At 40.9% G+C, this 25,734-nt stretch overlaps 1 protein-coding gene across 1 annotated transcript; it reads left to right on the top strand.

The window, feature by feature from the left end:
* The first annotated feature begins 2,490 nt into the window (after positions 1 to 2,490).
* On the top strand, positions 2,491 to 25,219 carry cops8 (COP9 signalosome subunit 8). The gene is made up of 7 exons (XM_052016021.1): positions 2,491 to 2,628; positions 9,872 to 9,942; positions 10,650 to 10,698; positions 15,501 to 15,633; positions 18,417 to 18,524; positions 21,234 to 21,296; positions 21,968 to 25,219. The coding sequence occupies exons 1-7, from the start codon at positions 2,551 to 2,553 to the stop codon at positions 22,045 to 22,047; spliced, it is 582 nt and encodes a 193-aa protein (XP_051871981.1). The 5' UTR covers positions 2,491 to 2,550; the 3' UTR covers positions 22,048 to 25,219.
* The last annotated feature ends 515 nt before the right edge of the window (positions 25,220 to 25,734 follow it).

Here is a 25,734-nt window from a genome sequence, read left to right as displayed (position 1 = left end):
TCTGAGCACACGACCAGAGACACCATCTGAGCCAGGTGCTTTCCTCGTGTTCACTCACCAGAAGACTGAACACCGACTCCGGAGACTGAACTCCAGAAGATTGCATTTCCCAATACAAGGTCTAGTATGGCCCCTTCCCTGGCTGGATTAGCTGCATACTCTGTCAAGAAATCCTGCTGGATGTGTATAACAAATTCTGCCCCATCTAAGCTTCATGCACTCATGGAGTCCCAATCTACATTGGGGGAATATTGGAGAAATTAAAGTCATCCACTACAACTACCCTGTTGAACATAGAACATAGAACAGTACAGCACAGAACAGGCCCTTCCGACCACAATGTTGTGCCGACATAGCTAATCCCTCCTACCTATAGAATGCCCATATCCCTTCATTTTCCTCTCATTCATGTGCCCATCCAAACCTCTCTTAAAAGCCCCCAATGAACTTGCCTCCACCACCCTATTAGGCAACACATTCTGGGCCTCCACCACTCTCTGAGTAAAAAACGTGCCCCTCACATCTGTTCTGAACCTACCCCTTCTCACCTTAAATGCATGCCCTCTGGTATTGGATTGCTCTATAAAGGGAAAAAGATATTGCTTGCCCACCCTATCTATGCCCCTCATAATCTTATACATTTCCAACAGATCACCCCAAAGCCTCTTCCGCTCCAGAGAAAAGAGCCCAAGTTTGTCCAGCCTCTCCTGATAGCACATGCACTCTAATCCAGGCAGCATCCTAGTAAACCTCTTCTGCACCCTCTCTAAAGCCTCGACATCCTTCCTATAGTGAGGTGACCAGTATTGCGCGCAATACTCTAAATGCGGCCTAACCAGAGTTCTAAAGAGATGCATCATAACTTCTTGACTCCTATACTCAACACCTCAATTAATGAAAGCAAGCATTCCATAAGCCTTCTTAACCACCCTATCTACCTGTGTAGCCATTTTCAATGAGCCATGGACTTGTACCGAAAGGTCTCTCTGCTCTTCAACACTGTTAAGGGTCTTGCCCTTAAGAGTCTACTGCCTCTAGACATTAGTCCCACAAAGGGGCAACACCTCACATTTATCCGGGTTGCTTAATACATCTTTCCATAATCTGCCTCCATATCTGTTCCCCTATCTCCCGTTGGGTATTGGGAGGCCTATGGTATAACCCCATTATAGTGATTGCATCTTTTTTATTCCTGACCAGTAGTGCAGCTCCCCCACCTCTTTTACATCCCCCTCTATCACGTCCAAAGCATTTGCATCCTGGAACGTTGAGCTGCAAATCCTGCCGTTCTCTCAACCAAGTCTCTGTGATGGCTACAACATCCTAGTTCTATGTAGTAATCTAGTCCCTAAGTTTATCTTACCCGTAATACTCCTTGCATTGAAATAAATACACTTCAGCCCCTTAGCCCCAACATGTTCATTAATCTGGCTCTGCTTTTCCTTCCTTTAAGCCTTACTTGACCTAACTTCAACGTTCCCCTCAATCCCTACACTTGCTGACCTATTTCTCTGGTTCCTATCCCCCGCCATGCTAGTTAAACCCTCCCAAGCAGCACTAGCAAACCTCCGCAAGGATATTTGTGCCCCTCCAGTTTAAATGCAACCCATATTTCTTGCACAGGTCTCACCTGCCCTGGAAGAGAGCCAGTGATCTATGTACCTGAAGCCCTTCCTCCTGCACCAGCAAAGCCATGCATTTACTGTACTATCTTCTTATTTCTTGCCTCACTAGCATGTGGCACAGGCAGTAATCCTGAAATTACAACCCTGGAGGTCCTGCTTTTTAACTTTCTGCCTAACTCATTAAATTCTCTTTGCAGAATCTCATCTCTCTTCCTGCCTACGTTGCTGGTATCAATATGGTCCATGACCTTCGGCTGCTCACGCTCCCCTTTCAGAATGTCCTGTGCCCACTCAGAGACATCCTTGACGCTTGCACCAGGGGGCCAACACACCATCCTGGAGTCCTGCTCGTGGCCAGAGAAATGCCTATCTGTGCCACTAACTAAAGAGTCCCCTATCTCTATTGCTTGTCTAGTCCTTGACCTACCCTGCTCTACAACAGAGCCAGTGGCGGTGTCACTGATCTGGCTGCTGCTGTCGCTGGCTTCTTTACCCCTCACACTTTAGGGAGGTATAGCTGGCAACCACATGGCCACTGTCATGGTCCCACAGTAGAGATCAGCAGAGTGGGACCACTTGGATACAACTTTCACACAACCAGTATGGAACCAGTGGTCAAAGGGACTCCGTGTTGTTTGAATGCATGTTATTATGTCACTCACCAAGTTAAAATAAGCCTTTTCCTTGTATTTAAATAGGTGCAATAACGATATTATGTGCAATTCCTAACATTTCCCCTATATTTGGGGCTGCTTGAGAGCAGCCTGATCATCCAGCACATTTCGCTTTCACCGCAGTGGGGGTGCCGCACCTCCTCCTGGGCGCCAGGGCGGCGCTGTAGAGCCGCTGTCGGAGACCCCGCCTTGTGGCCCGGAAGTGGAAGTGCGGGAGGGAGGGCGGCCGCGGCGGGTAGAGGACGGGGAAGATGCCCGCTGTGCTGATGGCGGGGAAGTCTGTGGCTTTCGGCAAGTTGCTGGAGCAGTGCGAGACGCAGGAGCTGGAGGTAGGGCAGAGCGAGCGGGGACGCCCGCCACGGCCGGGGCTCCAGCTCGGACGAGCGGGAGCCGGGCGGGTGGGGGGCAGCGAGGGAGACGGCACACCTCCCCCCCAACATCATCCCCCCCCAACATCATCCCCCCCAACATCATCCCCCCCCCAACATCATCCCCCCCCCAACATCATCCCCCCCCAACATCATCCCCCCCCAACATCATCCCCCCCCAACATCATCCCCCCCCAACATCATCCCCCCAACATCATCCCCCCCAACATCATCCCCCCCAACATCATCCCCCCCAACATCATCCCCCCCAACATCATCCCCCCCAACATCATCCCCCCCAACATCATTCCCCCAACCCCGCCTAAACATCATTCCCACCCCCCCAAAAGTCATCCCCCACTCCCAAACTTCATCCCCCAATCCCCCCAAACGTCATCCCCACCCCCAAAACATCATGCCCCCCAAACATCATTCCCCCAAATATTATCCCCCACCCCAAACATCATCCCCCACTCCCAAACATCATCCCCCCTACCCCCCAAACAACATCCCCACCACTCCCCCAAATATCATCACCCCCCATACCGAGCATCATCATCCCCCAGACATCATCTCACCAACCCCCACCCATCGTCTCCCCCCCAACCCCCACCCATCGTCTCTCCACCCCCTGACCCCATGCACTACATCACCTCTCCTCCACCTCACCCATCCAACCCACACCTCATACCACCCCTCATCCCTACCTAACCCTTCACCCCCCAGCCCACACCTTATACCACCACCTCTCCCCTGCCCCGATCCCCACACTCCTCTCCCCTACCCTCATTGTCTTCATCCCTTCCCCTCCCTGTAGCTTTGAGTCCTAAGGTTCAAGCAGAGCACCAGAGACGACTTCACAATAATTTAGGCCGGCACTCCTGTGCAATACTGAAGGAGTATTATACAGTGATGGATGCTGTCTTTTGGGTGAAGCATTTTACTGAAGCTCCATGTGTTCTTTAAGATGAATATCAATGATTCCATGGCACCATGTTGTAAAAGATCAGGGAAGCCCCTGTTAGGGTCCTGACTGAGGTTTGTCCCCCCCACTCAACATCATTGCAATGGATTGTCTAGTTGTTATTACATTATTTGTGGGAGCTTGCTGTGTGCATGTTGACACTATATTTCCTACATTACAACAAGTACTATAATTCTACAATAGTTTGGGTGTGAAGCATTTGGATTTTGTGAAAAGTACCACATCAATGCACTTTGTACTAACTCAATGTAACCGCACTGTGTAATGAATTGACCTGTACGATTGGTTTGTAAGACAAGCTTTTCACTGTACCTCGGTAAAAGTGACAATAATAAACCAATACCTAAGTACAGGATAAATGCAAAGCCATTGTAGGAACAGAGATGTGGTATTGCATCTGTGCAAATCTTGGAATGTAGCAGGGATTCTGATTGAGAGAGTGATTGCAAAGGCAAACTGAATAGGTAAAAGCAAAAATCAAATAAGGCAGATGAGTGAAAATGGTTGTGCAAATTCATGAAGATTCCCATGCAGAAAAGCTTTTTCTCTGACTGAAAGGATTACATACAGGTCTTAGTCAATGAAAGATCATCAGTGGCATTAACTTACTACAGCAATGTTAAAGCAAGGGAGTACATAATAGAAAAAAATGATTTATACGCAATGGAGCATCTTATCAGGTGATGGGAACTCAACCAAGGTCAACGGTAGATGCATGTCAGTTCACCTGAAGGTGGAAGAGTGCGGTTTGCTTCTTAGCCTTTCTGAGAGCGATGGTCTGCATTGTCAGCAGTGGCTGCGCTGGATTTGATTCTGCTGCTCCAGAAAATGCATGTTTATTCTGGCTGTTCAAATGGACATCCAGTTTTTGCAGTTTTGTTTTACTTTGATGAAAGATCATCTGAGGGTCTATAGGTCAGTGGCCTTGAGGATTTGGCTGCTGATATTATGTTGGTCAGTAGGATCAACCAAGGGTCTTTCTAAGAGTATTTAAGCTTACTGTTGTTGCCATAATGTGCTAAATGCAATAAATACATAATGTACTTAGTGTCTTGTTCCAAACACCTGCAGTAAACTTACCACAGGTAATAAGACCGCCAATACGCACATTCCTCTTAATTATTGAACTGCTAACATTTGAACCAAGTTAGCAGCAGTGTTCAATACTATTAAATACCTTATTGTTCTCTTGGGCATTTGGAGGAATGTTATTGCTTTCTGATAGGACAATTGTTTTCCTAATGTAGATGATTATGCTAAAGGTAGTGCAAGCAAAATAACTGTCACCTGTAAAGAGCAGATTATGGGAAGTGACTTGTGCAAAGTTCTCCTTTGTTTTTTCTTCTGCAGTCACTTGGGATCAATGATGATTTGCTTCCCCCCCTAGCTTTCAGGAGTAAGAGATGCTTGTGTGTGAAAAGGTGGACGTTACATATGAGCTACCAATCAGTCTTGACTGAGAGAGGGCTTGGGTCCAATGATAAGGGGATCTGAGACAACTGTAGACAAGGTTGTGCTGCACTGTTACACTATATGCACACACGCACATTCTTCCTCATCCTAGACCCCAAACCCCCTCCCCGCCCAACCCCCGGATCCACTCCCTGCTTCATTCTCCCCTTAATTGTCTCTCTTTTATTCTTTATACACCACCTGCCTTCTTAGCTCCTCCTTCCTTTCCCTTGCATCCCCTCATTGTTCGCCCCACTCGACAGCTGCTGGCTGCTTGTCCAGAAGTGAAGAAGCCCACTGGCCTGGCACATAGGTGCAACTATGAAGAAGCTACGCCAGTGTCTCTATTTTCTTAGAAGTTTAAGAAGATTTGGCATGTCATCGAAAACTCTGACAGACTTCCACGGATGTGCGGTGGACAGCATTCTAACTGGTCGCATCACAGCCTCGCATGGAAACTCCAATGCAATAAAAGAGGCTACAGAGACTGGTGGACTCAGCCAGTTCCATCACAGGTACAGCTCTCCTCACCATTGAGGAAAAGAGGTGATGTCTCAGTAAGGCAACATCGATTATTAAGGACCCCTCACCATCTGGGCCATGCCCTCTTTTCATTGCTGCCATCAGGCAGGAGGTACAGGAGCCTGAAGACCCACACCTCAAGGTTCAACAACAGCTTCTTCCCCACTGCCATCAGGTTCTTGAACGGACCTGAAAAAGTTCTAGTTCTACCTTGGACTATATTTCCCTCAATTTGCACTAATGCTGTTATGTTTATTTTGTTATGTAACTTATGTATAATTTATGTTAATTTAAGTTTGTGTCATCTATGTTTGTCATATTCGTAATTTACTGTGCTGTTGCTGCAAACGGTCATTTTCATGGTATGTATACCCTAGGTATGTATGCCCATGGCAATAAATGATTGCAGCCCCACCTATCTCACATATCTCAGCACATGCACTGCCTGAAGCTTGCAGCCCAGCCCCAAACACTCGGACCTCTCCCAGAAAGCCAGGGTGACTCTTCAGCCACCCACTCAGTGCTGCCCAACATCTCCAGATTATTGTCTCCTGCTGCTCTGTAGATGGGTTGGTGGGTTCCAATGTGCAGTTTCCTGGCTGGTAGAGAATGTATCCAAGGGGAGAGGAAGCATCTCCCTTGGCCATCATCACATAATGTACACAAGACCCTGAACTAAGTGGGCCTCTTTTTCTTTCTGTGAAGCTACATTTACCTTGAAACCATGTGGTAGTGAACAATCAACGTCCATCTTTGTTTCAGTTTTTGTTTCAGACTGATAACTTTCAAAAGCAAATTGTGGAAGGAGACATAAAACGCTGGGTGTAAGATTGCATCCTTATTTGATCCTGGTATCATTTATACAATGGGATGGTTACCATTGTGAAATCCATGGATTTTGTGCAGATAACTTGTATATTTGAATTTAGTTAGCAATAGGTCAACGAGTGCCTTGTGAATTGTGTGATGTTCTCTGCATTTTTCTTAGCAAGAACATTTTGGTCGTTGAATATCCTACTATCCATAAATGGGCTCTCGGCAGGGATTTGGAAGCTTTTGAGCAAGAAAGTTGTTGCAGTTCATTCTGTATTTATTTTCTATAAGAGATAGTTATCTTTGAATACTTTAATTCTGTGGCATTAAACTATTTTCCCAGGAAGTACAGAGAAGTGTAGAGATCTTGTTTTCCCCTGACTTCTCAGCCTTTGTTTCTTCTGGTGACATTTTAGTAATTTCTTGCTGTTTTAACAGACAGAAGTTCTTGGGCCTTTTGTTTCATCTGGAACAATTGGTGTTTGATCCCATGCAATTTTTAGAGAATCATAGAGGTAAGCAGCATGGAAACAGGGCCACCATCCCACTGAGTCCACAATGACTGTCAACCACCCATACGGATACAAATCCTACATGAGTCCCTCAGTTAATAATTTATAGTTGGGGAATACCCACTGTCACCCGTCAATAAAGTTGTCATTACCTCACTGTTTAAATGCTGCCATTTTTAGTTTGTTGAGTCTTTATGAAAGTTGGGCCCGGTGCTTTTATATCTTTTTATTGGTTTCACAAAAGTTACCTCTTTCAAAGCAGTTTTGTACTTTCATGCAAAAGATTTAGAACACTTCTGAGTGCAATATCTTTAAATTGTTGGACTGTAGCTTTAGCTTCTTTGAGTTATGTGCTAAGAAAATTGTTGAACCAAGGCTTAGCAGCCTTGCTCTGCCTTTACTCTGAGTGGAACTAGCAAATTAGATGCTGCAAGCCAGTCAGACCATTGCGTTTCAGTTTTCTAAATATATCTTTGGCTGTTGCTGGCTCTTCTCATATGGTGTCACAGTTCACCTCTGGCATGTGATCAGTTTCATAGACCTGTTCAAGTACTCATTGGAATGTTTATTGGTTTGCGTATCTATCATATTAATTGCTGAAGCAAAAGTTACATTCTGGATGGATGTGTTTACGTTGTAGTTGGCATAAAATGGCTATGATCAGTTTTTGAACTTGCATCGTGTGATGAGTGGGCATGGTTGTAACATTCTGGATATTGCTGAGATGTACCAAATGCCATGTCCCCAAGGAGTGTGCCTACAAGTGGCTTTCCAGAAATTGGTGCCTGCTAACAGTATTTACTACTTGTGCAGATACATTGCAATGACTGATTTTCTTGCTATGACTTCCAGTATTTTATCATATTTCCTTTCAAACTACTTTTTTGGAAGGGGTGGGAGCCTATCCTTAAATCCCAAACAACATTTGTAATTTTTATTTTACAAAACAAAATATTAAGTGCTCCCTTCATTAATCTATCAGTACAGAGAAGAGTGATCTGGTTTAATGCTTATACCTGGAATATAGGGTAACTTAAGGAAGTTGTTTCCTTTAGAGAAATCTTAACTGCTTCAGGAGGGCAGAGTTGCACCAATTCACTCGCATGTTGAGGAGCTCTGTTGAAGAATCTGAATCAGAATGATTAGAATCAGATTTATTATCACTGACTTGTATGAATTGAAATGTCTTGTCTGTAAGGAATTGAAGTAATTTAAAATTTTTTCTGTAATCTTTAGAGTTTTTAATACTTTGATCATTGTAGTGTTCTTGAATGTATTCTCAGCCTTTCTAACCCAAGGCTCGTTTCATCTCCATGACTTTCCATTCTCCTAAAAGTGGCATTGTGGAATTGGACTCATTAGTTTTGAGCCTTAGCCAGCAATTATTAAAGACTTAGTACTGCTGCCTTGCTTTTGTACTGTTACTTGAATTGATAGTCATAACTCCAATTAGAATTCTTCATAGCCTGCTGTTCTCAGATTCGCTTGAGAATCCAATCTCTTTCTGTGGCTGTACTTCTCTTAAAATTGTGCCATTTAGTTTATTTTTGCTGCCCCCTCCTATTTTCTTCCTGAATAAAATCTTGCTTCTCTGCATTAAGTTTCATCTGCCAGATATCTGCCCATTTTGCCACTCTTGTCCTCATGTCTGCTGCATTCTCTACATTTCAGAGCTTTGGTAGTCCCATTTAGCTGTTTGTTATATTTAAATTGTGGTCTCTTTGCACTTGAGTATAAGGAGACTGGATTTGCCTGTGTGTTTTGCATGCACTCATTGTCTTGCTTTCTAGTTGATATCTAAGTGAATAACTAAAATTTCAGTGGTGTAGAATTTTTTAAAAATATGATCACTAGCACCACTCCTCAGTGAAGGGTCTGCAGTGGAAAGGATGAGCAACTTTAAGTTCTTGGGTGTCAACATCTCGGAGGATCTATCCCAGGCCCGGCACATAGATGCAACCATGAAGATGGCACACCGGCGTCTCTATGTTCTTAGAAGTTTAAGGAGATTCGGCATGTTGTCGAAGATGTTGACAAACTTCTACAGTTGTACAGTAGAAAGCATTCTGATTGCAACACAGCCTTGTACGTGAACTCCAATGCACATGAATGCAAGAGGCTACAGTGGTGGACTCAGTCAGTTCCATCTTGGATACAGCTCTCCCCACTCTCGAGGACATCTGCAAGAGGCAATGGCTCAGGAAGGCAATATTCATCATTAAGCACCCCCACCACCTGGGCCAAGTCCCCTTCTCTTTGCTGCCATCAGACAAGAAATACAGGAGCCTGAAGACCCACACCTCAGGGTTCAAAAACAGCTTCTTCCCCACTGCTGTCAGGTTCTTGAACAGGCCTGAAAAAGCTCTAATTCTACCTTGAACTATATTTTCCTCAACTTGCTAGTGCTATTATGTTTATTTTTGTTTATTTTGTTGTGTAAGTTATGTATAATTTATGTTTGTAATGTACTGTGCTGCTGCTGCAAAAAGCTAATTTTCATAGCATTTATACCCTGGGTATGTATACCCATGACAGTAAACTTGAACTTGATTTGTATGAGTTCAGGAGAGCACACTTGAAAAGAGGCTGAATCATTTCTATTTAGAAATGCCAGAATTGGCTCAGAACATTAACTGAACAGAGGAGGAAATAATTCTGGTAGCAAATGACACAACATAGACAGAAATGTGTCTAATCTGAGATGACCAGCAACCATTTGAACTTATTCATTGATAAGGAAAAAATGTTGATAACGTGTGTAAAAGTTGTTTTGGGAAAGCTGATCTACATGCATTGTTGAATCTGCAGCATTTCCGACCTGGTTTCTTTGCACTGGGCTGCATGTTAACAGTAACTTATCAGAACTGAAAGGTTATTTTATTTTTCAGTGGAATTTACACACCTTTATCTTAATTTACAGGCTCCAGGTGGAATAGCAACGCCTCAGGTTTATGGCCAACTTCTTGCTTTATATCTTCTGCACAATGACATGTGAGTACTGAGAGATGTGGCAACTTTACACAAATTTATGTAATTTCTCTGTGCCAAGAGCAAAATTCATCATCATATTCAAGGTTGTGACCAAGAGTATTGACGAGGGTAGGGCATTAGATGCTGTCTGCATGGACTTTAGCCTAATATTTGACAAGGTTCTGCATGGTAGGCTGATCCAGAAGGTTTGATCACATGAGATCAAGGGTGAGCTAGCCATTTGGATACAAGATTGGCTTGACGGTAGGAATTGGAGGGTTTTTCAGAATGGAGGCCTGTGGCCAGTGATCAGTGCTGGGTTCACTGTCAAAGGGCCATTTCCATGCTATATGACTCTTATGACCTTTGCGACTTGGATTACGATACAACTCGTGTCTAAATGAAATTTTACTCTTTATGATGTAATGGTTCAACCAAAAATGACCTGGCTCATCTGACCTCATCCTTTTATGGCTGTTGTCTCCTCTTCTAGAACTGCTCACAATTTAAGGGAGATACATGGTCTTGAATGTCTTTTTGGAATTCCCTGTTGTACTCCAATCGGTAATAATGTTCAAACCAAATTGAAGATACTTGCTTCAACTCAAGTTATTGTATCATTCCAATACAAACACAAGTGGAAATGACTGTACTGATGTGTTTGGTGCTTTAATAATCTTTAATAATTGTTACATTGAAAAACGTGCTGTTTCTGTTCGTTATTACAGGAATACGGCAAGATATCTCTGGAAGAGAATACCCCAAGCCATCAAAACTGTGAGCATATAGTTTTACAAGCATTTTTTTCCTGAATTGTTGTTTGTCTCAAAAAAACACTACTTGTATTTTTATAACACCTTTAGTATGCAATGAAGCATTTAATAAACATTATTAAACAAAATTTTAGACTGAATAACATTGCAATATACAAGCAGCTTAATAGCCAAAATCGATTCATATTATGGTCTAAGCTAAAGAAGTCGATTGTTTATTTTGTCTATTTTCTGTGAGGTCTCTTAAAAATGAAGGTGCAACTGATCTGAGTCTTTATCAATTATCTTTCACTTTTGGGTCTTGGCTCGATAGAAAGGTTTGTGTCATAAACTCACTGTGGTGAATTGGGAAACCACATTAAGAAGTATAGCAAGCATTTAAAGAATTAGTACATAGCTTGCATTAAATATCTGTCAAAGGTCCAGAAACCCAACAATAAAAATGGTCCAGCCAAGGCTAGCAAGTTAAAGATAACACTAGATCAAAGGAAAAGACTTGTAAAAGAGCAGTACACCTAAGGATTGGGAAAATCTCAGATTTCAGCAAAGGATAACCAAGAAATTTACAAAGTAAGGAAAATTAGAATACAAGAGTAATCTATCAAGATATATAAATGACTATAAAGGCTTCAATAAATATGTAAAAAGGAAATGGTTAGCAAAACTTAATGTGGGTCTCTTGCAGACTGAGATAGGAGAAATTATATTGGGGAATAAGGAATTGACAGAGAAATTAAACAAATACTTTGTTTCATAGAAGAAGAGACATATGGGGAGTTGAAAAAAGATTAATAAAATAAAATGTTTTGGGAAAATTAACAGGACAGAAAGCTGATAAATCCTCAAGCTGATGGCCTGCATCTCACTGTTTTGAAAGAAGTGGCCACACAGATAGCTGGTGCACTGTTTTTCTACCTTCCAAAATTCAGACTCTAGAGGGGTTCCCATATATTGGAAGATAGCACATGTAACCCTACTTTTAAAGGAAGGAGTGACCGAGAAAACAGAAAACTGCTATCAAGCTAGCCTTGCACCAGTAGTAACACAAATCCTAGAATCTGTTAATAAGGTAGCAGGGTACTTAAAAAAAAAGATTGAACAGAATTAACATGCATTTATGTAAGGGAAATCATGTTTGCCAAATCTAAGAAAATGGGAGGTTATCCACTTTGGAAAAGCAAATTATTACTTAAATAGAGTGAGACTACAAAATGTTGTGGTACAAAGGGATCTGGATGTTCTAGTGCATAAAAGTGGATCAATTAATGAAGACAAAACTAGTATTTATATAGCATGTCACTTGGCCTTTAGTGCAAGTGGTATGCGATATAAAAACAGGAAAATATCAATGTTACTTTTCAGGTCACTGTTGCAAGTTGACCTGAAGTACTGCATACAGTTTTGCTCTCCATATTCAAGACAGGATATACTTGCATTGGGGGCAGTGCAGAACAGGTCTGTTCCTGTAATGAATGAACTGGATTTTGAGAGGGATTGACGGGGTAAACTTCAAAAGGATGTTTCTTCCAGTAGGAATATTTAGAATAAGATATTTCCCATTTAAGCCTTGACTAAGTAGGTGCTGCTTCTCTAGATTTTTTTGGGGAATTTAGTACCCCAGAAAACTGTAGAAGTGGGGATTCTCAGACGACGAACTGAAAGGGAGTCAAAGATTTAGGAAGAGCCCGGGACAGTAGTGGAGTCTTGACTGAGATCAAGAACTGGCAGAATAGGTAATTAGTATGGTGATTTGAACTTTCAAAAGATCTTTGATTAGTTGCCATAAGAGGTTTATTAAACAAAGTTAGACCTTGTGGGCTTGGGGCTAAAATACTGGCATGAATTGATTGGTTAACACAGAAAATAGAGAGTAGGGATCAAAGGTCATTTTTGAGTTGGGAGGCTGCAACTAATAAAATGCATCTGCTGTTTACCCTCTATCCACTGTGGTCAAGACTTGGTCATACAGCTATACATCATGGAAACAGGCCCTTTGACCCAACTTGTCCATGCCAACCGAGTTTCCTAACGGAGCTAGTCCCATTTACCTGTGTTTGGCCCATGTCCCTGTAAATCTTTCCTATCCATGCATCTGTCCAAATGTCTTTTAAATATTGTAATTGTACTGGCATCTACCACTTCCTCTGGCAGCTTTTTCCATATACGCACCACCCTCTGTGTGGGAAAAGTTGCCCCTCAGGTCCCTTTTAAATCTTTCCCCTCTCACTTTAAACCTATGCCCTCTAGTTTTGGGCTCCTCAACTCTGGAGAAAAGACTGTGGCTATTTAACTTATTTATTTTATAAACCTCTATAAGGTCACCCCTCAGCCTCGTTCGCTCCAAGGCCTATCCAGCCTCTCCTTATAACTCAAACTCTCCAGCCCCGGTAGTCCTCAAAAATATTTTCTTACATCCTTTCCAGTTTAATGACACTCTTCCAATAGCAGGGTGACCAGAACTGCACACAATACTCCAAATGTGACATTACCAACATCTTGTACAGCTGTAAATGTCATCCCGACCCCTGTACTCCATATCCTGATCAATGAAGGCAAGCGTGTCAAACACCTTCTTCGCCACCCTGTCTACCTGTGTCACCACTTTCAAGGAACTATGTACCTGCACCCTGAGGTCTTTCTGTTCTAAAATGCTCCCAGGGTCCTACCATTTACTGTGCAAATCCTGCCCTGGTTTGCATTGTCAAAATGCCTTTCATCTATCTGAATTAAACTCTGTTTGCCATTCCTTGGTCCAATGGCCCAATGATTAAGATCCCATTGTAATCTTAGATAACCTCTTTTCAAAAAAAAACTAAGAAATTTTTTAGACATCATTTCCCCATCATGAAGCCATGCTTACTCTGCCTGGTTAGATTGATTTTCCAAATGTGCTGCTATTTCTTCAGTTATAGATTTAACATTTTTCCAACAGTAGATGTTAGACTAATCGGCCAGTAGTTACCTGCTTTTTGCTTAGAGATGTTACATTGGCATTTTTCCAATCCTCTCACACTTCTCCAGAATCCAAGGATTTTTTGGAAGATTATAACTATTGCTCTGTGGTTTCATCCCTGCCTAACTTTGAGCTCTACCAGCAGTACAATCTTTAATAAATATCTGTACTCCTACATTTTTGGCCTCTTAATCATCCCCAGATTTCCTCCCTCTGCCATTGGTGGTTAGCCTTCAGCTGTCTAATCCTTCAATGCTGGAATTCCCACCCTTGACCACTGCTATTCCACATTTTCATTCTTTATGGTGCTTCTTAGTACCCTGACCTTTTGACAAGATGCTCATCAGTTCAATATGTAGGTAGCTGTCAAATTTGATGTGACAATGCTCTAGTGAACCATCTTAGGATGTTTATTTTCCTTTTAAGAGAGCTCTGTAAATACAGACATTGTTTGTCTTGAAGTACTTTAGGACTTGGCACTGAGTCAGATAAGGTATTAGAATAATTTTTTTCCACTGGAAAAGCTTTCCTAATGTGTAAGTAATAAACATTCAACAAAGAGCACATTGATCAGCTGCAGAATTTCATCGCCAAAAGAATGATAAAATCACCAGAATGCCACTTTATAAGGCAGGATTAAGTCAAATGTCACCAACTCAGAGCCTTTTATGTTATGTGTTATATAGAACACAATCCTTATTGAGGTGTATTTTCCTGTTCAAGTTTGCATGCTTTAATTGGAGGTTCTTCAAATGCATAATATGTTGTCCTTGAATTGATGTTGGGATAATGTGGCAAATTTCTTGAATAATGTGGGCAAAGAAATGGAAGATGGAGTTTAATCCAGACAAGTCTGAGGTGTTGCACTTTGGGAGGTGAAACATAATACAGTAAATGACAAGACCCTTGGGAGCATGGATGTACAGAGGGCTCTTGGGTACAAGTCCATAGCTCCCTGAAAGTGACAACACAAGAAAATAGAGTGGTAAAGAAGCGTACAACATTGCCTTCATTGGTCAGAGTGTTGAGTATAAAAATTGGCAAGTCATGTTGCAGCTGTATAAAACTTGGGTTAGGCTGCATTTGGAGTGTTTATTGCAGTTCTGGTCACTGCATTACAGGAAGGATGTGAAGGTTTTGGAGAGGGTGCAAAAGAGGTTCACCAGGATGTCCCCTGGTTTAGAGAGTATTAGCTATAAGGAGAAGTTGGACGAACTTGGATTGTTTTCTCTGGAGTGTCAGAGGCTGTGGGGTGACCTGATAGAAGTTTAAAAAATTATTAGAGGCATTGATTGGGTAGATAGAGTTTTTCCCAATGTTGAAATGTCAAATACTAGAGGGCATTATTTTTAAGGTGAGAGGGGGAACTTTTATATGAAGCAAGTTTTTTTTTCAGAGAGTGGTGGGTACCTGTAATGTGATGCCAGGGGAAATGGTGGAAGCAGACACGATGGTGGAGTTTAAGGGGCACTTAGGCACATGAACAGGCAGGAATGGAGGGATATAGACCATGTGCGGGCAGGTGGGATTGGTTTAGATTGGCATCATGGTCGGCACAGACATCGTAAGCCGAAAGGCCTGTTCCTGTGCTCTACTGTTCCATGTTCTAATGTTAGGAGAGTGCTAAGTGTATGAAATAGTTAAATTCAGTTGCAACATTGGACAACAATGTTGTCTCTTCCATTTCTTTTTTCATGTGTACCATGGCATGGCTTTTGGTGTAGTCAATCTCAAAAAGCCTCAGTGTAGAAAGGTAGTTCTGTTCCAATATTGTCCCACCCTTATTGTCAACTTTAATACCTGAACTCTCAATTGTCTACCTTAGTGATGTTGCTTTCTCTTCCATACTGTAGGCTAATCCTGAGCTGGGAGCAATATGGTCTGTGGGGCAGCGTGTCTGGCAAAGAGATTTCCCAGGAATTTACTCAGTAATTAGCTCACATCAATGGTCTGATACCATCCAGCCTATAATGGAAGAACTAAGAGGTATGATCTTTAACAGTGTTTCAGGAAAAAAGGTATTTTCAGAGGGAAATCTGACATTTGTAGAAGCAGAATGTGTGATCCAAGCAGAGGTGTTGTGGAAAAATTAGTTTGTCAACTGAGGTTTTCAGTTTTGCTGATGCAAAGTTGAAAATCTGGGTGCGCAATCCCAGCCAAGTGGGGAGCTTTTGAGTGCGAGCACCGTGGAAAAGAGCTGGCAGTTAATATAGATTGTGCTGCAGTGTCATGGAGTCCTATAGCATGGAAATGGGCCCTTCGGCCCATCTGATCCATGCCGACCAAGTTGCCTACCCAAGCTAGTCCCCTTTACTTGCATTTGACCCATGTTCCTCTACACCTTTCCTATCCATGTAATTGTCCAAATGTCTTTTAAATGTAATTGTATATGGATCTGTTAACACACTAAGTGGCACCTCTATCTGCCGTGATGTGCTTTCAGGTGTGTTGTGGAGTGGAAAGCTTCTCAGTGAATCCTCAAATGGGTCCAGTGCTGCAGGGGTCTGTGTAAGGAAACATGGAATAAGCAAAACTTACATATAGATGGGACTGCTGATCTGTGAGTTCTGAAGAACTACAGACCATTCCACACACTGGGCCGGAGGTGGCTGATGAGAGTGGCTGGATAGTTTGTGAGATGCTGCTCTCCTGCTTCCTTGATGATTTATTTATTATGCATCTCCTCAGCCTCTCATGCTCCAGGAAGAAAAGCCTCAGGCTATCTAGTCTCTCCCTGTATCTCAAGCCTTCCAGTTCCAACAACATCCATGTGAATCTTTTCTGCATCTTTTTCAGCTTAATAGCATCCTTTCTATAGCTAGGTGACAAGAACTGCATGCAATATTCGAAGTGCTGTCTCACCAGTGTCTTATACAATTGTAACATGATGTCCCAACTCATGGTACAACTCACAAAGCCCTAACTGTTGAAGTCAGGCATGTCAAACCTACTTACCTGTGTCATCACTTTCAAATAACTATCTATCTGTACCCCTAGGTCTCCCTGCTCTACAATCTGCAGGGCCCTGCCATTTAATGTGCAAGTCCTGCCCTGGTTTAATTTGCCAAATGCAACACTTCACACTTGTCCAAGTTAAATTCCATCTGCCATTCCTTGGCCCACTTTCCCAGTCGATCCTGTTGTAATCTTAGATAACCTTCTTCACTGTCCACTATACCATCAATTTTGGTGTCATCTGCAAACTTACTAACCATGCCAACTACATTCTCTTACAAATCATTAATATAGATAACAACAGTGGCTCCAGCACTGATCCCTGCAGCACACCGCTAATCACAGGCCTGCAATCTGAAAATCAGCCCTCCACTACTTGACCCCTACCACCAAACCAATTTTGTATCCAGTTGGCTAGTGCACCCTGGATCCCATGTAATCTCACCTTCCAGACCAGCCTACCTTGTCAAAGGCCTTGCGTTCCCTAATTCATCGATTGTGTTATATTCAATTTGCATTTTGGAAACGTGCATTACAGCAGAACTATCTGTTCCTCTTTCAATTCAGCCTGAATTCAGTGAGTTATTAATTTGCACGTACTGAGAGATAACAGTAGTATATCAGATCTCTAATAAATAAAACAATGATGCTTTAACAAAAATATGAAAAAAACTTAACTATCTAACAGGTTTTTTAGGTCTTATTTCCTTGTCTGCTTTCTCTATATCCCAATTTAGAGTTCTTTTTTTTTACTAAGGGCTTCGTAATGTGAATTTAAGTGCTAAGGAATGATTTACCATTCTACTGCCCTTGTTTAATGGTCCCTCCCACCAAAACCTGATTTGATTTTTGAACATTTTAACAATTGATGGAAAATAATAGATTTTCAAAAGCATAGCTGATTTGAAAGAATAACATAGTTTGTAATGCGGTGGAAGTGACGTAACTGAAGTTCAATTTTACTCTAATACTTTTAATTCATGGGATGCAGACATGACTGGCAAGCCAACATCTCTCACATAAACCAGTCTGGGTAAGGGTAACCATTTTCATTCCTTCGTGGAGGGATCATTACTGAAACCAATTTTTGCTTTTAATTCCAGATTTACTTGTATTTTAATGTCTCAACTGCCATGATGGGATTCAAACTCACTTCCCCGGATTAGTGATTCAGATTTCTAGATATTAATTACTATGCTGCAAAAACGCCCCATCAGCAACATTAAAGTTAGTATCAGTTGACCATGTTTATTATGCAAATCATTTACTGATTTCGATTGAGTGCAAATCCTGCATTCAATGTGTCTTATCCTGATTTTAGTTTTTTTTATATAGAGAATAAGTTATAACCTTCAGAAAGATACCAGGAATTTAGTTTGGTATCTGCAAACTACATATGCACTGTATAGAATAGTTTGTACTTCATGGAAGCACTTTCATAGTAAGTAGTGATCTTCCTGTTTTGGAGAAGCTTTATTGGACAACCTTATATTCTGACAAGTAGACTTAATGCTGTTTATTGATGGCGCTCATGGAAAGATTATTTGCTGCTGCATGTCATCTATGTAATTAGTGCAGAATCTTCTCTGAAAATTCTGATGTCTCTAACAAAAAAAACTGTCACTCCCTTCAAAGCCCCCCCCCCCCCCACCAACCAAGTATCTTTTGCTCAGGTAGATCAGTTACATTCTGGATGTCATCTCACCTTAGTTTTGTGTATAGTACTTTTACAATAAAACAAAACTGACATTTGCTGAAGGTTTTCATTGACATTTGCTGAACAGTTTCAGAGTTCTATTAATTTTCTTTTTAAGATGCTACAAGACGACGTGCCTTCGGTCTCGTTGCTCAAGCATACACCTCAATTAGTGCCGATGATCTTGCAGCCTTTGTAGGGCTTCCGGTAGAAGATGCTGTTAAAGGTAGCATTTTTACTTATTTCTAAGATGTGTCCAGACATGGCTTTGCTCTGAATCAAGAGCTTTACAATTGTTATTTAGCCATTACAGCCCAATATGAACTCCAGGTCCACAAGAACTGCTTCATCCATCAAGCTCTGATCCCAAACATTACACAATTTGCTCAACATTTATGTATAAGAAAATAAAATGCATTCCAGGCTACTTAGACCGATGTGTTCACGTCTTTTAATCCAAAAAGTGCAGAGTATGTTGATGGTATTCAAGGGTCAGGTCCCATCCAGCTCCATTCTTTTTGGATGAATGTTGGTTAAAACAAACACAAAAGGAATAATTTTTGGAATCATGTGAATATCTGATGAGAAGAAAGTTAAAGAGGATAGTTTGGTTAATATTCTGAATAGAGATTTTCAAAAGCATTTGAAGTACCCACCCCCCCGCCCACCCCGGTAAAAGATATTAGCAAATTTGAATCCCATACAATTTAAGGGATATGACAGCTTTTATACAAAATTGACAATGAGAGAAAATAGAAGTGATGATCTTTGATTTTCAGACTGGAGTGATTCACTTTTTAAGGAAAAATCAGAAGAGAACATAAGTCAGAAGTCAGTTTTAAAGTGGGTATGATAACAGATATGGGAGTTGATGTACGCAAGTCTTTAAAGATAGCTGTTTTCTTAATACAAAAAGTAGGCAGGGGCAGGCAGATGGCGTTAGTTTAGTTTGGCATCATGGTTGGCACAGACATGGTGGGCCGAAGGGTCTGTTCCTGCACTGTACTATTCTGTGTTCTAAGTACTAGGAATCTTTGGGTTTATTAAGAAAGCATGAATCATTTGTTGGACTGTCGTGTCCATTTCTGGCGTTGTATCTTAGGAAGTACGTCAAGGCCTCAGAGATGATGCAAAAGAGATTTGAGAATGGTACTGGGATTAGAGACTTTGTCACATCAGGTGACAATAAAAGCTGGAGTTATTTCCTCAAAGAGCAGGAAATGTTGAGGGGAAATTTAAGCTGGCCTATTCAAAATCAAGAAAGGCTTTGATAGCCTAAATAAGGAGGAACTGTTTCCACTGGCAGAAAGGTATGTAATCAGATTTAAGATGATTTGCAGAAAAGCCAAAGTAGAAAAGGTCTTTTTTACACAGCAACTATGGAGCAAGGCGACCAGTTGATCTGAATGGCCACTTCTGTGCTGTGGACTTAATGTAACTAATTGGTCCAGCATAGTCTTTTATTGAAAACTGACAATTATATTTATTATTCATCTACATGTTGGCTCTCTAGATTTTACAAAATTAATTGCATTTCTGTGATGACAATATTTTGGCTCTTTTATTATGAAAGATGTACTTAATAAATATCAATTGTAGCTGAGCAGAGTGCCATTGTTTAACCACTCTTAATTGACTTGTATGAAGTCCTTTGCTATAAGTCATACAGCACAAAAAATTGCTCTTCAGCCCACTGTCCATGATAACCATCAAGCATCCATTTGCAGTAGTCCTATTTTATTCTCCCATCAACTCTTTCCCCACCATCACCCCCCCCCCCCCCCCCACCAAATTCTACCACTTACTTACGCACTACGAGCAGTTTCCAGTGCCCAGTTAACCTAACAACCTGCATGTCTTTGGGATATGCGAGGGGACTGGAGAATACGGAGGAGAGCCACGTGTTCATAGAGAGAATATGCAAACTCTACACCAGGGGTCAGGATTGAACCTGAGTAACTGGAGCTGTGAGGGAGCAGCTCTATGAGCTGCTTTGGAAATTGTAGCTTTATAATATATGCAACAGATGCATGAACGCAAGTAGATAGGGTGATAAAGAAGGCATGCAGCATGCTTGCCTTAATTGGTTGAGGCACTGAGTATTAAAGTCAGAAAGTCATGTTGCAGCTGTATAAAACTTTTCGGTCAGGTCATATTTAGAATATTATGTGCAGTCTGGTCACTGCATTACAGAAGGAGGTGGAGGCTTTGGAAAGGGTACAGAAGAGGTTCACCAGGATGTTGCCTGGATTAGAGAATATTAGCTATAAGGAGACATTGGACGAATGCAGATCATTTTCTCTGGAGTGTTGGAGGCTGAGAAAAAACTGACATGCAGGTGGTTATGTTAACTGGGCACTTTTTCCCCAGGTGAAAATGTCAAATAGTAGAGGGAAAGTTTAAAGGAGATGTGTGAGGCAAGGTTTTTTTATTTACACAGAGTGGTAGATCCTGGAACATGCTGCTGGGGTGGGGTGGGGGGAGCAGATAGCAACGTTTAAGAGGCATTTAGACAGGCACATGAACATGTAGGGAATGGAGGGATATGGATCATGTAAGGCAGATGGGATGAGTTTAATTTGTCATCATGGTTGGCGCAGCCATGGTGGGCCAAAGGGCCTGTTCCTGTGCTGTACTGTTTTACGTATTAACTAGATTCTTTAGGCACATGTAAGAATTATTAATGTTTAATTTGATACCTGTAGAAGGTGTGAAATGCATACCTATAAAATTCCCCATTCATCTTCATTTTACATTAAACACAACAGACAGATAAATATCAAACATTTGAACAACTGGAAATTAAATGAGTCATGTTGAGAGTTACAAAAGCTTTTTTCTGGATCTTGTTTACATTTCCTTGTTATTGCTCTGATCTTGAAGTGATATTTTTCCAACTTTCCAAAGCTCACTCTAGTTTCCCTTCTGATTCCAGCTGTATTAGAACAAGGGTGGCAGGCTGATCCTTCCACACGAATGGTTGTACCCAAAAAAACCGGTAGGTGGTGCTCTAGCTCTTTTTTTCTCAATGGAGTCAGTTTTTGAGCAGGGAATTTTTTTTTAAAAATGGGCTTCTCCGTCTGCCTTTCAGAAAATAGAAAACTAACTTTTCATGTAAATCATTCACTCAAAGTGGGTTGACAGAAATAGTCTGGTTTAGTTGTAACATACTTGTGTCTGCATCTGATTGCATTTCCCAGAATTTTTCTTTGTTTGTGTTGCTTTCTGGCATCGCATTTCATAGGTTGGTTGTAAAGAAATCCAGTGAGGAAGACACCTTCTCAAGTTTACTTGGTAACTTCAGTGTGACTTTTGAATGCAACTTTCCAGTGGGTGTTTTTAAAGCAGTGTTGATGGATTTTCTTTCAGCATCTAAACTGTTGCCATTCAATAGATGTTTTACAGATGAAATGCATTTTATGATTTCAAGGAAGATTTTTTGTAACCTTGTAAAGAAAAACGACTGATCATGCATCAAAACAAGGAACATGCTTTTTTTTCTGTTTGATTAGCTTTTTCCTATTTATCCAGGTTACTTGCTACTCCTTGAACTTACGATGATTAAGCTTAGCACCCATTAAAACGTTTCCATTTGTTTGAGTCCCCACATAAATAGCTGTATTTGCATGGATACTTAAAGTGATTCTTTTGCCTTTTTAATTTTAACAGAACCTCCTCCAGTACCACAGATTCCTAATGAACAACAGTTGGCCAGACTAACTGACTACGTGGCCTTCCTTGAGAACTGACAAACTACCATCAGCAAGGGAGAGAACCCAGCCATGTCGGTTCGTTGCCTTGAGAGTGACAGAGATGAGCAGAAATCTCTAGCAGACTTTAACTTAATCTCGAATGTACTTGTAAATATCAATGTCATTAAATTAAAGGCCCTCCAGGGAATATCTAGTGTTTTCCACGAAGTAAAGCTTTTTATTCTTTGAATCCCACTGACTGGCCTTCAGAAAAGCCAGCATTATAGGTTCTAGAACTTCCTGCACTGCTTTGAGTTTATCCACTGAGTTGGACTGTTTATTCGTAAGAAAACAAAATCCACATAATGCAGTCACGCACCAGGCTCTCTGTCTTGGAAAAACCAGGGCATTTTTTTTCATGATGTACATGGTTAACAAGCTATAATAATACTAAATGAGAGATTTTTTTTCCTTAAAAGTTATTGGTATCTGGGTTCTAGAGTAATGTCTGGACCTTAAGTTTGGATACATTTTGAGAGGCTCTGGTTTGTGTTTAATGATGATTGGCAATGGGTTTAATATACTTAAGCAATGCTCGCGTCTTTTATCTTTGAGAGAGAAATTTGGAACTGGTTATGTATAGCAGTGAAAAGGATTGTATTGAGTGGAGACTAAACTGAAATGAGGTGGTGCAATTAACTAGAGAGTCGCTGCAGCCAAGCATATCCCATTAATATTTATGCAGGTAACAAGAGACCACTTGGTTCATCAGGTCTACTCCTTTCAAAATATTTTCACTATTACCTCAAGTTTTGATCAGATGTATCCAAAAAGGCAAATGTCCCATAAAATTTTCAACTGTCCTCACATTTCTGCTGTTCATCCCCCTCTTCCCAGTTTTTCCTCAACATCAGTATTATAAACTTGTTCATTGCAACCTGGTGCCTCATAGTTCTGTCCTTGGTCTGTAAGTCATCTAATCTACTTGTCTGTAAGATAAAAAAACAAAAAGTAGCATGAGTAGGGATTGTAGCTGTCAAGAATTTTTATAAGTTTGAATAAAATCAACTATCACTTTTTAAGCTCTTGAGAACCTAGACCCATTATGTCTGGATTCCTGGGATGAAAGGGCAGCCCCATAACATAAGTACATATATTGTCCCTGAGGTGATGAGATCAAAGCTATAGATATGCTCTAAGTGTGGTTTCACAAAAGCCATATATAATGTGCTCCAACATCCTTGTAATAATGACTGACAGTATATCTACTTAATTGTTGCTATGCCTGCATGTTAACCTTATGGTTCATGTACAAGCAATCCCAGATCCCTCCGTGTGCCAATCGTTATTTACCCTCCTACCTTTCAAAAGAATGTCTTTTCATTCTTCTACTAAAATGGATTTTGGTATCCATCATGCTTTATCTGCCACCACCTTTTATAGTCGCACATTTTATTAGATTTATCAATAACAGACTGTAACGATACTCAGTTCCCTCATCTAAGTGATTAATGTGGTTTATAAATAGCCACACCCAAGTTGTGGTATTGTGGTGATCCACTTGTAGCTACCTAAATCCAGCCTGCTTATTATTTTCTGTTTTGAAGAAATACCTCTGCCTCCTAGTATTTTAACCACCTGGATCTTGAAAATTTGCCTTCATTCTTTCCCACTGATGTAAAGTTACATGTTGTAAGTTTCTGGAAGGGAACATCTCTGAATGGTGGGGAGTAATTTTTAACCAATCCAAATGCACGGTTCAGTGAGTTGATGTATCAATGATTCACCACTGTTCAAAGTAAACCACCATTTGGTTTCTGGCATTGAAACACAAACATTTTTAAATTGTCCATAAATTACATGATGAGAACAGAAGTATTACACATTTTTGGTTTGAGAGGTTATACTTGCACTGTCTGAGAGTTGGGTTGGAAGGCTTTGCAGATTTCGTGGTCTGAAAGTCAATGTCTATAATAGTTCTGACAAAAATGGATTTGCACTGCCTAGACCCAGTTCCTATCATCATCAAATCCACAATGCATATTATCGATCATTATATATATTTGCTGACCAGCATCGAGGGGAGCTTGTGTTTGAGCTATATGCATCTGAGTAGTGCATTAAGGCTTAAGAGAAAGTTAGGGGAGCTATAGAGGAATTTTAACTGCATTTAAACCATGTTTTAAAACTTAAGTGCTTGATGGAGTGTATAAAAAAGCTTTTCCCCTGCATCTGTTTGAGCTTGTCATACGTGATGCTGTAGTTGGCCATTTGCTGATAGATGTTGACATTCCTCTTTTAATGTAGCCAGGCAATTGGCCATTGCTGCCCCCACCACCCCCATGCACCCAAATGAAGAGTTTTAGCAAGTCGGTTCTGATATGATTCTTGCAGCACAGGAGGCCATTCAGCCAGCTGTTTGTGCCATCCAATTAATCCCAGTCAGTTATTTCTACTTGGGTCTTCTTTCCCCATCATAGTTGTGCATATATTGTTTTTCCTTCAGGTAGTTATCCAGATATCTTTTGACTTGTATCACCTGTTGAGATGGTGTATTTCAGAACACAATATTTCGCTGTGGTGAGGTGGATTGTTGTCATGTGTTATCTCCAGCTCTTTTAGCTTAATAATCAGAGTGACTAGCATTCTGTCACTAAGGACAGTTTCTCATTATAAAAAACATTGATGATTTTGACCATCTCTATTAAATGTTCTCTTAACCTTCTCTGCTTTGAGGATAATAACCCCAGTTTCACCACTGTCTCCACAAGCTTAAGTCTTTTGTCACTTTTTTTTATATTTTGTCATATTTTGTGGTAATTGCACCCTCCACAATTTTGACATCCTGAAGCCTTGTACCCAGATATTGAACAATTAGCTCGAGCTGAGGCCTAACCAATGTTTTATAAAAAGAGAGAATGCCAGAAATACTCAGATCAGTCCACATCTGTGGGGAGGTGTGGCATGAGTTGCTAAGTATTTCCAGTGTTTTTGTTGTTTTAGAATTCCAGCAACTGCAGTTTTTTTTCTTATAAAGAATTCTCCCCTTCAAGAAAAGAGGGTTCCATATTTTTTTTAAAATGGCTTTTCAACTTGTGAGCATAGACAACCAGGTCTTTCTGTTAATACACCCCTTCAAAAAATTGTTCAATTAATTTTATATTATCTTTCATTCTTTCAATGAAATGTATCATTCTGTACTTCTGTCTATTAAATTGCATTACCTGTATATCTGCTTGATTCACGAGTCTATTTAACCTACAATCTGTCATAACCTGATTCATTGAGCTTCGTGTCGTCTGCACTCTTTGGAACTGTGTCCTTTATAACGAAGTCCAGATCAGGGGTACCCAAAAGAGAAGTGATCTTAATATCCCAATACTCCTGTTGGCTTTAATTCTTGTAGCATGCTGTGTAGTACTTCGTCAAACACTAACTCAATATACATTGTGTCAACCACAAAACTCTTGGGAAAAGCTTGTATAACTTAATCTAAGGATATATCACATCTGTCAGACGTGGCTTGCTTTAGTAGATTCCTGCCAACATTAATTTATTGGCCTTTTTTTTTCTGAATGTCTATTCATTTTGTCACAGTTTTACTATCCTTAAATGTTTACCCCACAACAGCTGTTGATTTGGTTGGCTTGCTGATAGGTTTATCCACCTCCCCTTTTTTTTTTAAATACAGATGTGACCTTTGCTGTTCTCTGGTTAACCCAATATCAAAGGAGAACTCTTGAC

This window comes from Pristis pectinata, chromosome 1, assembly GCF_009764475.1.
Source record: "Pristis pectinata isolate sPriPec2 chromosome 1, sPriPec2.1.pri, whole genome shotgun sequence".
NCBI classification, from domain to species: domain Eukaryota; kingdom Metazoa; phylum Chordata; class Chondrichthyes; order Rhinopristiformes; family Pristidae; genus Pristis; species Pristis pectinata.
This window is presented reverse-complemented; position numbering and strand designations above follow the sequence as displayed.